Raw genomic sequence first — 17,861 nt, 5'->3', positions numbered from 1 at the left:
ATTACAAGGATATGAGGCTGGTACAACCATTTAATGCTACGGTACGGGCTTGCACTAGCCTAGTAGACTTGGTCAGCTTTAACCACGTGCCTTGGAACTTCCCGTTTGTTCATCATAGTCATCGATTTGCACTGCCCCGAGGTCGATCACTGAGAACCCTCGGGGTCGAACCTCGAGCTGAGCCTCGAGCCTCCTGGATACATGCTTATGAAGCGTCATAATGATCGTAAAATTGGACCCTCTGATTTTCACCGCATACAGATAGTCCCCGCGTTTCTTAGAATGAAAATGATAAGAAAGGTATTAAACCCTTACCTCTTCGATACTACCATCATGACGTCAGCCCGTTAGAGCATTAAATGCCATGACTCAAAGACTGCGCATGGGTCGCTGTCAACACGACTATCGAGAAAACCCACGAACCGCTATTGGTTCGACCTTTCCGCTCCTCAAACGCTGCCCATATGGCTTCTATAAATACCTCAATCGTTTTGTCATTCACACTTTTACAACATTCTCAATTTTCTAGAACTAAGTTCATCATCTTCTACATTCTCCTCCCTTCTGCGCTTGCCTCCTCACTTTCTTTCTCAGAAACCTTTTTTATAGTCATGGCTAGAACCTCTAGAACGGTACCTCAGAAAGAGGGCACTGTTTCTTCGTCTCGTCCATCCAGGGGTAAACCAAAAGTATCCCCAACTGTCGAGCAATGTACTCCCGGACAATTCGATACGGTCTCCGTTTTTTCCATCGAAAATCCCCCTTCTACACCGGGCCGATGTGAGCACGTGTCTCGGTACATCAGCGTGGTGATCGATACACATAGAGTGAAGGAAGACTGCCGATGGGGGGAGGCATTGTTAGTTGAGATCCCCAATCCTGAGGAAAGCATAGTAGACTATAAAGCTGGCTTCCTCAGCATATATAGATACCCCTTTACTCTGGGTCCCGTAGATTCTTCGGATCCTTCTTCCCCGTTGATAGATCCGGTGATCCTTGACTTTTGTCGTGAGTACCAGGTGACGCTCGACCAAATCTATCCTTCTTCTGGAGGATCGTTTACATGCTCCGATATTTTTCCAACAAGGTCGGGGGTATGACCTTCACCCTTAATCATTTGATTAGGTTATATAGCCCCCTTCTCTTTCGAGGTTTGATCAAGCTTCATCCTTGGTCCGCAAAGACGTTCTTTTCAAGCATCGATGAGGACAAGGACCGGGGGTGGATGAGCCGGTTTGTCCGAGTGAGGACCTCGGACATCATTAATGATTGTAAATTATGGAATATTTTATGAAATTATAAGTATTTATGAAAGTTTCCCGGTGTAACACATCAATTAGTTTGTTTAGCATTTGTTTACTAATAGCTTGTCTGCAGTATAACATAAAAGTACTCGTAGGAAGCGTTAAAAATCCAAAACTGAGGGGGCCAAATATAAGACTCTGAAAACCGTGGTACTGATTTGTAAAATTCATATATATTTCAAATACAACAACGAACAACCACTCCCTCGCTCTAAGCCCTTGTCGTCACTGCTCGTTTCACTACTAAACCCCAATCCTCCGGCGGCGGCGTTGTTTTCCATTTAGATATGAAAGAGAAGAAATTCATAGCCTTAGGGTTCGAGGGTTCCGCCAATAAAATCGGCGTAGGAGTAGTAGCACTCGACGGCACAATCCTCTCAAATCCACGGCACACTTACATTACGCCGCCGGGCCACGGTTTTCTTCCGCGTGAAACCGCGCAGCACCACCACCAACACGTGTTACCCTTAGTAAAATCAGCCCTAGAAACCGCCGGAGTAACTCCGGACGAAATAGACTGTCTCTGCTATACGAAAGGCCCCGGCATGGGTGCGCCTCTGCAGGTTGCGGCGGTGGTAGTGCGCGTGTTATCTCAGCTGTGGAAGAAACCTATCGTTGGGGTAAACCATTGTGTGGCCCATATTGAAATGGGTCGGATTGTAACCGGGGCGGATGATCCGGTTGTGTTGTATGTGAGTGGGGGAAATACTCAGGTTATTGCGTATAGTGAAGGAAGGTATAGGATTTTCGGGGAGACGATTGATATTGCTGTGGGGAATTGCTTGGATAGGTTTGCTAGGGTTCTTACTCTGTCCAATGATCCTAGCCCTGGGTACAACATTGAACAGGTTAGTCTTGCTACTTTGTAGTAGAAAGTATTTTTTTTGGTTCCATTTGCTTTAAATTTGGACTTGGCTTCGTTTGTTTTATGAAAAATCAAATCTTTATTCAGAAACTAAGTTAAGCTGGACTTCTAAATATTAAAAATATGTATAACAGTTAAGGAAATCTTGATCAAAGAAAAGTTATCGTACACAGTAAATAGTGACTATGTGTTAAAAACAGATGGGGTGCAAGGTGTATTTTGACTAGTTTTGTGATTCCTTGTTAGTTGTTATTCTTAATTTAGGTTAATGTACTGAGAATCTTATTGCATTTATTGGTATAAGCTATTGAATGAATATCATACTTTTCATGAATCACGAGTAAAGGTTATGATCATGTTAAAACCTGCTTAGGAGATGCGAACAAGGTAAAGAGATATTGTGGGTTGGGCAGAGAGAGGATGAATGGTAACACTAAGAAGCCCGAGGACAAAGTTTGTTCTTTTCAAGGGCTAGGGTTGTGCACTTCTTAATAGATGTTTTGATAATATGCCTGGGTATTGTTGTACTTTATTGCTGCTTATCTTAGCCACCTCTTGGTTGTCATGTTTTTCTGCATATTTTACCATGTGATCTCTGATCTCTCCCTTAGCTCTTAAAGTAGCTCTGGAGAATCTGGACTTCCAGCTCTCTAATCTAGTCTGCTTGTTTGTCACCCATTTTACCACATCTACTTCCTTCCATTACAATTTTAGAAATTTAATGTACTGTTCATTATTTTAATTTGGTCAACCAGCTAGCTGAGTAACTAAAGGTATGTTTTAACCAACTTAAGATAGAAATGGGACATTACTGAGAAGGGAAGGCTGCTCTGACTAATATGTTTAATTTGATTAGGAGGGGGCGCATGATAATTAAGGTCCCTGTGGATTGCATCTGATTCATGACGGGTTGGGGTCGGGTTTGATAAACAGGGATCTTGTTAGTGTATTCTGTCTTCCCCATACACTATGCTCTTCTTTATCCTTTTGCATCTTCCTTTAGTGTCCTACTTTGCCTCTACCTTTTTATTCATTATTTTAATGTTTTGTGATATTGGATTTGCTTCAGATTACAGCTGGCTATATATCTTTTTTGGGAAATTGACACCTATATACACCTCTAAAGAGCAATCGGCAGCCATTTAGCCAACTATTGGCATTGGCACCTATAGCCCAAAATATTGGCAACATCTAAATCCTATATGCAATGTGATATACACACATGTATACATGGTGATATACGCAGAATCACCAAATAGAGACCTCTTTGTGAATCTCACACCGTCGACCACTATCACTCTACGGCCTCACACTGGCTGAGCTTTCATTTTTAGTCACAAAAGCCACCATTGCTTCTCATCAGCCAAAAACCCAAATACCTTTTCCCTGCCGATCTTTAATTCACCCCAAAATGATAATCTTCAACTGTTATATCACCATCACCCTCCCCACCTCTAAACCCATTACTGAACCAAAGGATATATAATCTCTGGTGGGATCGAAAAGCAAAAGGAACATGATCATCCATTCATTATTCATCCCACTGATTTTCGTGTTTGATTTGCTATAATTTATACCCTAAACCGTGAGAGAGGAGATGACTAAGAGAGGTAGAGAGGCAGTTATGGGGAGAGAGAATAAATTGGGAAGTAGGGTTTATGGGATGGGACTGTATTTTGCCAATTATTTTACTTAAAAAGCTAATATGGGCGACGAGGTGCCAACAACTAGACATTGGGTTATTTTATACCATTAACTGAGACTAGTTGTCATTCAAATTCTCATCTTTTTTGCCTTGTATGTTATAGACTTGTAGTTTTCATGTATTTTTGATTGTTTTACATCTCAGTATTAAAGTTTTGTAAGGAAGGGTAAAGTGATTTAGGTGAAGCAAAATACTAGTGATGGGTGATATAGTTTTTACACACTTTAGTAGAGCTTGTTAACACCATCTTATGTTTGACGCCTTTCATAAGTTATTTCACATAATTTATTATCTGCTGACTTTTTAAATCTGTATTTGTAAATGTAGCCGGTTCATGCTTTTGTCTATTATGATAGCACAAAATTTTAGAGGAATTAGTCAGAGATCTCATATTTGTTTTCCTTCTCATCAGCTTGCAAAGAAAGGGGAAAAGTTCATTGAACTTCCATATGTTGTAAAGGGAATGGATGTATCATTCAGTGGAATACTGAGCTACATTGAAGCCACTGCAGAGGAGAAGCTGAAAAATAATGAGTGCACACCAGCAGACCTTTGTTTCTCTTTGCAGGTTAATATTTCAGATTTTGACTTCTTATCTTCAATTCTTTATGCTGCGTCAGACTCTAAAATCTGAAAAGCAAACGTTTTGATTGCCTTTCTTTTGTTTGCAATTCTTTTAGGAAACTCTGTTTGCGATGCTTGTAGAGATTACAGAACGAGCAATGGCGCATTGTGATAAGAAAGATGTGCTAATTGTTGGTGGTGTAGGATGCAATGAGCGCTTGCAACAGATGATGCAAATAATGTGCTCTGAGAGGGGCGGCAAGTTGTTTGCAACTGATGACAGGTACTGCATTGACAATGGAGCAATGATTGCTTATACTGGTCTCCTAGAGTATGCAAATGGTGCATCGACTCCGATGGAGGAATCAACATTCACTCAGCGATTTAGAACCGATGAGGTCCTTGCAACTTGGAGAGAGAAGGAATCAGCAAAAGTCTGAATAACAGCGGGGTATATTATATTGAGGTATCTTCACTCTGTTTTCTTGGTTTTCTGATTACATTTGAAAGTGACATAGTCTCTGAAGTCTTGGATTTTATTTCATGAAGTTACATTTATTGAGACTAGAAACAACCCAAGCAAATTTGTGTCTTTAATTCAAGGTGCACTTGTTTTATATGGATAAGAACTGGCAAGATTAATGCTTATAAGAGAAATGAAATTTGTGTGTAGGATAAGTTTATCCATTGACAAAGAAGACCGAGGTGCCAACACAGTCCAGGGAAAGCATCTATGTATAGTGATTGTGATCCATCATCTTGACTTGAATCTCCACCATATCTATTTCCTACCCGCTTGTAGCGGTTGGTTAGGCTAGCTAGTTAGAACCTCTCCGCAGTTCTAGATTCTGATTGAACTATGGAGGATCGATATAGCCAGGGAAGATTGTTCTTCCGCAGCTGGCTTTTTAACTATGATCTCTTGAAGGTTTCATTCTTTTACCAGCTCTCCAGCCATCAACCTGCTAACCCTAAGCTTGAAAGCACCTTGGTCACAACTAGGTCCCTATTCTATTGTTCTATTTGGGACGGAAAGAAAAAGATCTGCCTTTTGCGGGAAGAATCGCTCGAAAGCACGGGATGGGCCTTCCCTTCCTTTACGTCATCCACCACCCTGTCCTATCCATTCTCCCCAAATCTCCACTCGTAATTTGAAGAAGATGCTATTGTTGGGACTCCTGATTCCAAATGTTCGACCTTTAACCTATCCTATCTTGTGCAACTACTCATGTAGTTCGTCCTACTGTAACTCAAACTAAAAATAGTAAAAATTCTCATGGTTCTTTCTTATGATGAGAATGTATTTGAGACTTAATCATCTAGGCATCGACGTATAGAACTTGGAGCATCTAGTAATGTATTTCTTGTTTAAGCACATATTTAGATAGATCCTTTTTCCTCTAGAAGAGTTGTGTTCTTATTCATGCTTGCCGTGCATTTTGATCAATAGTCATTACGATGCCATATTTGTGAGAGGTATTATGTATGTGTTATGAATACAGACTACAGAGGTTGCTTTGGTCAATGTTCAAGATCGTACGTTTCCTGTTAATAAATATTTTTCCTTCTAGCATAGTATATTTTTCACTTTATTTCATTGAGGCTGTTCTAAATTCTATTAAGTCTTTTGCTGTATTAAGCAATTGTACAGTTCGGCACTGCTGAATTGAACTCTCTGAAGGTCTTTGTGCTTCCCTTTATAGGCATATATTTACATGTGCTAATGAATTTTTGCATATTTTGTCTATGGCAGGTGAAGATGTAAATCTTATTTGGTATCTTCAGTTTGTTACACTTTCATGGTCAATCCATGTGATTGTATTGTACTCTATTTATCTGCCCATGTCGGCTTATAATGGTCCATCCATGTCAACTGTAAGTCGTACATGAACAGTTTGTGTACTAGTTACACATTTCCAGAAGATTATTGTAATATATTGTTATACATTCTTAATACTGGAATTGCCACTACTTTGGGCCCTTTGAAAGCTTATGATCTGCTTGCAGCCTCTGAGTGCGTGGGCCGATTCTTGAGCCAAGGGCGTGTTTCATAGCTCTTAAAGCTTTGGGGCTTGTTTTCGGGTATCAAGGAGTGATGGTGGTAGTTTTTTCTGGTGCTCGTCAGTGCTGGTGGTGGTGGTGGTAGTTCATTGCTACCTGGTCAGTAGTACAGAGGGTTTGGAAGGTGCAGTTTGGGTGACAGTAGTAGTCGGAAGCTCCGGGGGAGGGGGTGGAAGCAGCAAACACTTCTCCTTTTCCTTCAGTATTTTTCCTTTCCAAATAGTTTCTCACCCTTACTGAAATCATATGCACCAAATATTAGTCAAAACTTGGATGACTTACTGAGTCATGCAAGCAATTTATCGAGTTAATGCAAATTTACATTATGCCTGAACTTTGTGTGGAAACTTGATTGTTTTCTCGGATCTTTTATTTGTTATTTAACTTCAAAAGATTTAGTAACTCAAAAGTCGAACAGTTGAATTATTTTGCTTGTATCATGAATAATATAATTTATGTTCTTTTGAAGAAGTATAGTGATTGAGTTTTGGTTCTTTTACTCGGTCGTTCAACTCAACCCCTTGACTAGTTGAGCTGAGTTTATTTCTGAGCTTTTAAACAAAGACGGGCACATCGATTAATTTAGTGGAATTGCATACCTATATCTAAAAAGAATTACAATGGAGAAGAAATAAGCATTTCAATTTGAAATGCCAACACTGGTCGACTTTAATCAACTGGATCCACTGAAGCTATTTCCTCTTCACAGAATGAAGCTCCCATCGAGAGATCTATTAGTGACATCAAAAAACCTATTTAAGAAGTGGTCTTGAGAACACAAATCCTATAACTTCAGCTAAAACTACTGCTCAAGAACAAATCCCTCAAACAGATCAAGAACGTTGCATGTATATATTCTCTAATTCTTCTTCACTCATAAATATACGATATTTATATATAGTAAAAATCATTGTTGACACTGTAGTTTTACTTGATGATTACAGAGCATGCTATAAGTGAGATTCCAAGGTACACAGTGTGAGCTATTAGAGGATAGCCTCAGACCTGTCAAAAAGAGTTGCAAGTTAGCAGATAAATTTAGTTCAGTTCCAACTGGCAACACCTTTTTCCTTTTTCTTTCTTCCATGAACCCATTAGCTTTTTGCCTAGACATTGTATTTGTATTAGAAAATTTATTAAATATGTATAAATATTTAATTGCGAACCCAGTAACTAACGAGCTAGGGGTTCGGTTGCATATTCAGAACCCATAAACTTTAAATCCCGACTCCGCCACAATATGCACGAATCAGTTTAATAAAAATTGTGTTATGTTTAGACGTTGTGCTATTGATTTCTGTGCTCAACTTTTATTTTTGGTAACGGAGGATGGGCCCTTCTCACCTACTACGAGTTGTCCGGGTGAAAAGACTTTCTAAATAAAGTCAAAGAACTTGGGATTGTCGATCTCTTCCTTAAAGATTGGGATGGGTTGATGGGTACCAAAATTGTGTGATGTTTGGACATTGTGTTATTGATTTATGTGCTCAACATTTTATTCTTAGTAACGGAGCAAGGGCCTCATACGAGTCATCATGCGAAAAAGACTTTCTGAATAGGGTAAAAGTAATTGGGATCGTCGATCTCTTCTTTAGAGATTAGGATGAGTCGATGTCGGTCATGGGTATGAAAACACTTCCTGGTGTCGGATTCCAAAAACCAATAAGAGATTCTCCACTCTTCTTTGTTCCAGTCTTAGAACGGAGTGGAAGCCTCAGACCCAAGCGGAAGTGCGATGTGTCTGGAAACTTAAGATTGTAAATTGATTCGAGTAACCATTCTGCTGTCATGTGAAATCACCAACCAAAGCTTTTTTGACAACTAAAACACATGTGAAATGACCTATAAGATAAATGTTTATGACAGGCGCCACAAGAAAATGGTATAATCAAATACTGCACTTCATTACTACTAAGGGAAAATGTAGAAATAGTATCGCCAAAACCAACTCAAATGCCAGCATAGAGGATATTTGAAGCAATAAGCATTTCAATTTAAAAAAATGCTAAGCCGACATTGATAGAAAAAAAAAATTAAGACACGCCCACCGTGGGGCTCGAACCCACGACCACAAGGTTAAGAGCCTTGCGCTCTACCAACTGAGCTAGACGGGCTAGATGAAAAGTATATGCATATGTCCTTATAATAAAAGAAAATAAAGAAAGACGAAATGAATTAGTTCAAGTCAGTAGGATTTTCTGCAGATAAATTGGAAAACTTGGTCCCGTGCTTCAGTAAACTAAGCCATTTTGTGATGTGAATGGAAAGGGGAAATTTGCGATGCATTTTTACTGTATCAAGTATTTTAACAAACTTCATTTTGGTGATTCTTTTCTCATTTTTCTGGTTGCTATTCGGTTATATATTCTGAAGATGCTGTTAGAAAATTTACATAGCGGTATATAGATAACCAAGAATTCTCCTGTTTTTTTATTTATTTTTATTTTCACAAAAGCACGTAGGAAACCATAAAGGCAAAAGAATACCACATCAGAACCAACATAACCCTCATATAAAAGATGAAAAATATATTGAGAAAACTGAAGCAATATGTGCAAAGAATTGCAAATTAAAAGAAGCTTTTGTCAAAGTTTTTTTTCAGAAAAGAGGGGAAGTTTCGACCTACCTAACAAACCAAGTTAAAGCAATACCTTTATCCAAACAAATTCTGCTGCAGCTGTGCACACGTTGGTCAGTGCAACAAATACATTGGGTTAGCTTTGCCACTAAAAGCAGAAGTAGAAATTCTTATGCCAAGACAGTATTCTGGGAACTGAGCAGCAATGACGTTGTACTAGAAGATGGTATTGAGTGCTTTGTGCATAATGGATATCAGACTCAGAATGCTGGTGAGACAGTTGAATGGTGAAATATTGATGAGTAACAGAGCTAGTTTCATACTTCAGGAGATACTGAGAGAGTGGCAATGGCACAGAGAGAGTCGAGCGCCATCTATGTGAAGGTTGCAGCCTGAGACATCATGTTTATTCATACACAAGTTTCAATGGATATAATCTTGTTACAATGGACACATTCCATCAGCTTGATTCAGCTGGTGGAAATTTGAAAATACATCTAAAACTCAAACTGATTCTCACTTCTACATGAAAAGTCTAAATAAGATTCCTCCTAAATGAATCTTCAGCCTCACTGACAGGACACAATCAGGTACAACATGAACTTCACGGAAGATGATACCTTTAACATTGCACTCATGAAAGTGATCTACATCAGCAATGCATACAGTCCTGTGAAGCTACACATAAAGGTGAACGTGCAAGAAAACCCGTCATTCAACCCTACTTCTTGTTGGTCTTATCTAGCACAGGCAAACAATTGAATAAGATCTCAGCTGCATGGTCCAATTCTTGCTCTGTGATGGTCAATGGTGGTACAAGCCTCACAACATTTCCTTTTCCAGCCGTTAATACAAGAAGGCCAGATTGTTGACATGCATCAACCAGTGGAGATGCTGGTACATCAAGGTCTATCCCGATAATAAGCCCCACGCCTCGTACTTCTTTCACATGTGAGTTTCCTCCTAATTTCTTAACAAGCAATTCCCTGAAATATTGACCTTTCTTGGTGACACTGGCAAGGAAACTTGGTTCGGCAATCTTGTTCAGCACAGCAACTGCAGCATTGCAAACAAGAGGACCACCAGCAAAGGTGCTACCATGATCTCCATAATTTATGGCAGCAGCAACTCTTTCAGTCACTAACACCGCCCCAATAGGTAGACCTCCCGCAAGTGGCTTTGCAAGAGTCATAATATCTGGGTATATGCCATAAGCTTCATGTGCCCAAAGATGACCAGTTCGTCCTAGGCCACATTGAACCTAATAACACAAGATACACATAGAAGCTTCAGCAGAGTGTTGACACATTCCGTCAAAAATTAATTACCAACATAAAGTTTGAATGAAGGCATCATATCACTTCTTGTTATAGGTAGGCAGCACTTTTTGTGATTGTAGACAGCACTTGTACTTCCTTCTTTTTGGGATAAGTAAGATGCACTCATATTTTTCATTGAATCATTTATCTATACAATTCAATGTTAAAAAATCTTACGTAATGAACATATAAAACCTTATTCTCATATACCAGCTTATGGTAGAAGCTCTCTAATATTGACGACTTGACTCACGAATTATCTGACTTTCTCAAATTGTGTACTGAATCTTAATGTTCACAACATACATAAAGAAATAAGAATAGCAAGTCTTCTTTCAGATGAAGCAATTAGGAATCACTATTCATTAGTGAAACATTGTTAACTAGTACCTTCCACAACTCATAAAATTTGAATCAGGTAAACAAAAAGCTTCATTTGCACAGATACCCAAGTGATTTTAAACAGTACCAAGCAGCCAAGGAAGTACAGGAAAGTATTGAATATTAATTTGAAATTTAAGAATGAAGAACCCAAATAAGGACAATTCTTTTAGTATTCTGAAGAAAAGAAGTATATCAGCCATTACTCCTGTTTATTCTAAAGGCTTTTCTCAAGAATAGTGTGGTGAAAAAGTTAAAGATAGAAAATGGAATAATAAGTTTTAGCCTAGATATTGAAGAACACTACTGTATCTAATACAGTTTATTGCAACACAAGCACAAGCCACAACTTCATCGATTTAATATTGGTTAAAGCCAATAACTGGAAATCCCATTTCATATTGCATGATTCTTATCACCCTTAGAAACAAATTCCTAAACAATCGAACAGAGGAGACTTAAAGGAGAAAACAGTTTCCACTTTCCCTTCATAGAATATAAGTTAGTGGGGAATTGTCCTCTCAAACTGTTAACGGTAAGGACCATAGCACAATCCACTGTGCTGAAAATGTTAGGGATCAAGTTCACCCAAAAACTCCTCACACCTTAAGTCCAAACTGTTGAACTTTTCTAGTGGACACAGCATGAAAATTCTGAACATTTTTCATATACTTGATTTCTGATGAATACCAGAGAAATTGTCTTGTCAAAAAGATGCATTAGACATTCTAATTTACATCCTGTGTGTTATTGATCAAACATTTGTTTGTGTATATACGCTTTTCTGATGAGGCATAATCATATCATAGACTAAAGTGGCAGCAATACAATTCGAAAGTTTCTTACCTCATCAAAGACAAGAAGCGAACCAACACTATCACAGGAAGTTCGCAGCGCTTGTAAGAATTCTTTTGTTGCACTATATATTCCACCTTCACCTTGGATTGGTTCAACAAACACAGCAGCTATTTTACCACTCTGAATTAGCTCTGTGGCCGCTTGAATATTGCCATACTCCAGGAAGGTAACTCCTGGCATTACAGGTTCAAAAGGTGACCTGTAGTGCTCTTTGCTTGTCAAAGCAACAGCACCCATGGTCCTTCCATGGAAGCAATTGGAGAAGGCAATAAACTCCAGAGGAGGTTGCTTCTCATCGGGATGCGAAAACCGTTGAAACTTCCTTGAAAATTTAATTGCAGCTTCATTTGCTTCTGTTCCAGAGTTTGAGAAGAAAACACGGTCTGCAAAAGAACTAGCAACAAGACGTTTTGCAAGCTCAAGCTGTAAGTAATAATAGAACAATATGTTAGTGTAAAATACAAAGTTCCTTTAGCAAATGGAGGATAAAAGATTCCTTGAAGCCTCAATTATTAATTATAATGCAGAATTACAGTTAAGAAGGTAATTAAGTGATATATATCAAGATATATACATAGAAACAACTTGAACAAAGATGTATAGTAAAGCGCTGCTGAATAAGACTTCGCTCACAACTGCCTTCCAAAAAATCCATAAAAAAAGAAACTTCCCTCTGCTAGTAAGTTCCAATTATCATTTCAGATCATTCAGTTGCACGACATGAATCCACGATAAGTTACTGGTGTTTATTTTTAATCCGGAACCACATATACTGTATCTCTGCTCACTGAATGTATGTAATCAACTCATTGCACTCTAGCGTAAGCACACCAAAATATCAAGAACAACTAGAAAATGAATTGGGTAATATTCCTTTTCCTCATTCTGGCTATTTAAGAAGCCTAGACAACAAAAATCTCTACTAATCCTCAATCCCAAACTAGTCGGCTCAGCTATATGATCATCTATATCCATTCCACTCTATTTGAGCCTGTTGCATTCCAAAAATAGCAGTAAGAAACTGCAAAGGCTCATTCTTTTTAATCCCTATGCACTATAAAATTCCCAAGTAAAGCTCTTTATTTGAATGAGGAAAAAAACACGAGAATCCGAAAACAATGGAAAGGAAAATTTGAATCCAGTAAAGAAAATTCAAAAAAAGATTCCTTTTTTATATCCCCATGGACAATAAATCCAAAGTAAAATGTTCTACTAATAAGTAAATAAAAATGCGAGACCAAAAAAGTGGAGGCAGTGACCTGAGGGAGAGAATAGTAAATATTGCTAACATGGGTAAGGGTATTAGCTTGTTGAGTAACAGCAGTAATCCAATCAGGATCCCCGTGTCCAAGTGCATTCACAGCAATACCAGAAGTCAAGTCCAAATACTCTCGCCCTTCTAAATCATATAATTTACATCCTTTGCCACTGGACAGAACCAACGGAGCCCTAGCGTAAGTACCCACAAATACCTTGTTAGATTCCTCCATCACCTCTTTGCTGCTCTTCGTCATCGAAGAGCCCGAATTGGGAGCGTGCACTTCCACGTTAAGGGAAGCGGAGATTCTGAGACCGAATCTAGCATTGTTGAAGGAACGGTGGAGATTGGTCGAAGCCGGAGAAAGGGTGTTGTTGTTGAAGAATAGGGACGATGAATAGCAGCTCATGGCTGATGATGGGAATTTTTCACAAAAGGGAGAAGAGAAAGAAGCTTTTTGCAATCAAATATGACAGAGGTGCTAAGCCAAGGGCTTCAAGTTTCCAACCAACCAAAATAAACACACCTTGTTTGACTACTCCCTCCGTTTCATATTATTAGTCATATTTTTTTTTTAATTCTTATTCATATCTTAAAATATAATATCTCTTCATTAAATATTTATTCTATTTATATATTATTCATCTTCAAGAATAATTATTACTAAGGATAAAAAGAAAAAAAAATAATTAATTTTATCTTAAACTTTTAAAATGACAGTCATAATTTGAGTCAACTACTTTTAGTAATCACGACTGTTAATATGAGACGGATGGAGTAGTATTTAAGTATTTTCCTATGCATTATTTGCAACAACAAAAAAAAATCCGTTTTTGGAATTAAGCAAAAAGTATTTCCTCTCGCCCATTTATTGAACCACTTCTACATTATCTAATTAAAGTAAAATAAATAAATAAAAACTTAAAATTAAATTATTTTTAAAATAAAAATTCATTGTTTTTAGATAAATTAAAAATAAATGTGTGTGGGTATATTTTTAAAATAATGATATTTTATTTTATTCTATGTAATTTAAAATGTACTATTTTGGAAGAATTAAAAGATTGATATTGAATTGACATTCTAAATTAAATAAGTTGACCCTACGATTGTTACCAAAAAAATAAAAAAATAAAAAAAATTGGACCCTACAATGTTTATCTACTTGTATGAAAGTTGTTCTTTTCTTTGTTTAGTCTCACGGGCTAAGGATTTTGTTTCACTTTACATTGTTAAAGATAATTTTGATAAGACAAAGAAAAAAAAAATACTTTTGATAGTAAATTTTTAAAAACTTTAACCTCGTCCAATATATAAACACGTGCAATAATAAACTACTCAAATAACTGGAGTGCTTTCTTAGAAATAATAATTTGCTAGTAAAATTTTCTCTTTTTTGTATTAGAACAAGCACTAACTGTGATTAAGAAAGCAATTTTTCGTTAAATGGAACGTTAAAATAATCCCAAGTAAACAGATTTTGTCTCCTAGTCTTCTTTTTGTATTTTCCTATATATAATAAGTATTATTTTGTTGATAGAAATAATGAAGTGGCTGCTGGGACAAGAGTTGGTGAAATGGGCAATGGAATCTTAGCATATAGGGTTGGTGAAACGTGACCCACATTCACACATGCTACACTTGTCTTTTGTTTAATTAAAAACTCACATAAATTACTACTGACTTCCGTTCTCAGTTTTCTTCCACGTGTTTTTCCCCAAATTCCACTTTGGTAGCTCTTTCACAAATACATTATTTTGAAATCTAAGACTTACATTGATAGTCCATGTTTCTTTTGGTCCAAAAGTAAAAGTTTCATCAAAATTTGTTGAATCCAAATATATATCAAACGAGTTCATAAAAAAGAACTATATGAGAATTAAATTGTTGTCGAAACTCAGGCTAATGCTATGTTGAATTAAAACTAATACATCAGTATGTTTGAAGTAAGCTTTTTTACAAAAAAAAAAAAAAAAAAAAAAAGAGAGTAAAATGCTAGTCAAAAAGGGAAAGGCAAAAAATATCATGTATAATAAGTAATAGACAAAAAATAATTAAAAAAAAAAAACTATTTTAATAATTATATAAGAGAACGAAGTTCGCAGTTGAAGGCAAACAATAGGAACGTAACCTTAGCAGGAATTAGGGATCGAACATGGGCCCTTAAAAATATTTGAACCCCTTGACCACTAAACTTTAATTTTGTATTAAAGGGATGCAATATCTAGTATATATCCCTAAATATCAAATTTAATCTTACATATATAGTGTAATTTTTTGACGAAGGGAATTCGGATGAACCCTCTTCCCTCCCCTAAATTCGTCCCTGGGTCCAGAGACCATTATTAATCTCAATCGTTGTATTTAGTTCTAATTTACGCTTCCTGCCCTTTTATTGAATAGGATTATTCGTAGTTGTGAAGAATTAAAATATTTTTGCCAATCCATTTATGATACATTTAATTATGTATAAATTTGAATTTATGAGCTTAGAAATCAAGATTATTAACACCTTTTATGCTTTTTTTCTGTATAACCGAATAAAATCAAATATCAAAATATTGAATTGCTACATATCACTTATGTTGCATTTGCATTTTTAGTTTTATTGGGTTTTAGCTCAAAATTGGTGTGAATGAAAAATGCAGGGAAAAATAAAATTTTAGATTTTCCTCCTTTATAAAAGAACATTGTCCCATATTGGAGGAGGAAAAGATATTTGGAGGTTTATAAATAATTCTTTTAGCTCTTAAAGAATTGAGAAGAAGCAAGCCTCGCGTCGTCGCTCAACTTCGGATATGAATTATTGATTAATTTTTTAGATCAAATTTATTTGTTAATATTTTTATTTTATTAACATTTAATGACCATTTTTGCAACGGTAATTTAATGTTGCCTCTGATTTTATTTTTTCATTTATTTTTGCAAAAATTGCCGCTTATGTAATAGCCATTTTCGTGAAAGGTCACCTGAAAGGCTGCAAATTTTGAGTTGAACGCGAGTTGTACCTCTTCGTTCAACTCAAGCATTTTGCTATAAAATATCTGGCCATTCTCTCAAATTTTCCGTACAAAAAAGTTTGAATATATCTCTCTCCCTCTCTCTCTATCTGGCCATTCTCTCAAATTAAACAGTAAGTTCTTCAAAGTTTGATGTTACCAATTTTTGAATTCGTTGGTCACTGGGGTTTGAAGTACTGCTACAACAGTGAGGTTGTCATGTTTTATCATAGGAGAAAATAATCCTAAACCTTGGGTACTAGGAGGGAATTAAGTTCCTTAAGGAAACACTGTGTATTCAGTGAGTTCGGATATAATTTTATTTCCTCTCCATTTTTGTTCTTTCATTGTTTAAGTTTTCAGAATATTGGGTTACAAATACAGAAATATAACAAGCTTAACGAACTTAATTTTTATATTTTGTATTCCTGTCTTATATACTGTTCTGGAGACTAAAACCTTTGTGGTTTTCTACTTCATGTTTGGAGACTAAAATCTGTGAGGTTTTCTACTCAGAGTTTTGGAGATTAAAACCTTCGTAACTGTTTACTCCGTCTTTTAAGTTTTAACATTATTCTGTTTTGGTTATTATCTTTTCTTTGAAGATTAAAATTCTAATAATTTTGTACTTTGTTGGAGACTAAAATTTACGTAATTTTCTACTCCAGATTTATTCGATTTGAAGATATAAAAACCTCACCATATATTAAATTCATTCTTGTTCGTTTGTTTTACAGAAATGACAAATGAGAACAAAAATCAGTATGTTCCTATGGTGACTGCCAATACGTCGACAAGCCGAGCAATACCTGCACTGGCATTGGCACCCGTACAAAAGCCCAAAAAAAATTGGCATTAATTTCAAGTGCTGGAAGCAAAAGATAGTTTTCTATTTGACTACCCTAATCCTACAGAGGTTTATTAAGAAAGACGTCACAATTTTGCAAGAAGGAAGACGCAATAATGAACGTCTACTTGTAACTGATGCTTGGAAGCACTCTGATCTTTTATGCAGGAATTATATTCTTAGGGAATGGAAGATGGTTTGTATAGCATCTATAGTAATGTGGAGACGTCAAGAGAACTGTGACTGCGCTTGAAAAGCCATATAAAACTGAAGATGTCGGGTTGAAGAAGTTTGTAACAGCAAATTTCTGGACTATAAAATGATATATAGCAAGTCTTTTATTATCTAAGTCCAACAATTACAAACGATTATCTGTGATCTCCTTACTGAAGGTATAACCTGAATAAATACTTTTATTGAAAGTATTGATTATATTATTGCTTATATATTTTTTGTTTAAGGCTTGGCCATAAATGAAGTGTTTCAAGTTGCGACAATGATTGAGAAGTTCCCTCCTCTATCAAAGGACTTCAAAACTTACTTGAGAAATACAAACACAAGAAGATATTGCTCGAAGATTTCATTGTTCGGTAGTGGATCGAAGAGGACAACAAAGCTGCATAAAAGAAGGTTCGTGAAAACTCAACAATCATGGGAGAAAATATTGTTGAAGATGCTTCACAAGATAATAAAAAAGGAAGAAGCCTTTTGGACCAAAAAATAACCCGAGCAAGAAGAGATTCAAAGAAAATTGCTACAACTACGAAAAAGCTGGATACAAGTCTGTAGATTGTTGTGCTCCATAGAAGAACAAGAAAAAAGGATCAAGCAATTGGTTGAAAAGAACAAGGAGATTGATGACTTGTGTGCTATGCTTTTTAAACTTGGTAGTAAATCCCAAGGAGTGATGGATTGATGGAGCCACTCATATGTTTGTGCTATTATAGAAGTGTTTGTGTGATGACCAAAAGGTCATCACTTGTTTTAGAAGTAAATTCTGTGTTCCGAGGCCTTAAAACCTCCTTTTTGCCTCACCTCTATTTGCTTGCACAGTCCGGACGTGTATCCGAAAAGCCATTATGTGAAAATCTGTGAAAATAATAAATTTTGCTTTTAAAATGA

General features: G+C 36.6%; 2 protein-coding genes and 1 non-coding gene across 4 annotated transcripts; 1 reads left to right on the top strand and 2 right to left on the bottom strand.

The window, feature by feature from the left end:
• The first annotated feature begins 1,494 nt into the window (after positions 1 to 1,494).
• LOC109239532 (probable tRNA N6-adenosine threonylcarbamoyltransferase) lies at positions 1,495 to 6,901 on the top strand. 2 transcript variants are annotated; one of them, XR_002069916.1, is made up of 5 exons: positions 1,495 to 2,152; positions 4,287 to 4,442; positions 4,555 to 4,904; positions 6,192 to 6,313; positions 6,446 to 6,901. XR_002069916.1 is itself a non-coding variant. In XM_019406113.1 (4 exons), exons 1-3 carry the CDS (start codon positions 1,592 to 1,594, stop codon positions 4,876 to 4,878), a joined length of 1,041 nt encoding a protein of 346 aa, XP_019261658.1. In that variant the 5' UTR covers positions 1,495 to 1,591; the 3' UTR covers positions 4,879 to 4,904; positions 6,192 to 6,833. The 2 variants fall into 2 exon arrangements, 1 of the variants encoding a protein (XP_019261658.1); XM_019406113.1 differs by having other exon boundaries at positions 6,192 to 6,833.
• A 1,639-nt stretch (positions 6,902 to 8,540) lies between these two features.
• TRNAK-CUU lies at positions 8,541 to 8,613 on the bottom strand. Its single transcript has one exon. It is a non-coding gene; the product is annotated as a tRNA-Lys (tRNA).
• An 837-nt stretch (positions 8,614 to 9,450) lies between these two features.
• Positions 9,451 to 13,422, bottom strand: LOC109239531 (acetylornithine aminotransferase, mitochondrial). The gene is made up of 3 exons (XM_019406112.1): positions 12,895 to 13,422; positions 11,624 to 12,058; positions 9,451 to 10,338 (listed from the first exon to the last, which is right to left on the bottom strand). Exons 1-3 carry the CDS (start codon positions 13,300 to 13,302, stop codon positions 9,799 to 9,801), a joined length of 1,383 nt encoding a protein of 460 aa, XP_019261657.1. The 5' UTR covers positions 13,303 to 13,422; the 3' UTR covers positions 9,451 to 9,798.
• Positions 13,423 to 17,861: the final 4,439 nt, after the last annotated feature.

The sequence above is a fragment of the Nicotiana attenuata genome, unplaced genomic scaffold (assembly GCF_001879085.1).
Source record: "Nicotiana attenuata strain UT unplaced genomic scaffold, NIATTr2, whole genome shotgun sequence".
Taxonomy (NCBI): Eukaryota; Viridiplantae; Streptophyta; class Magnoliopsida; order Solanales; family Solanaceae; genus Nicotiana; species Nicotiana attenuata.
The sequence above is the reverse complement of the archived record's forward strand: the minus strand, read 5'-3'. Positions and strand labels throughout refer to the sequence as shown.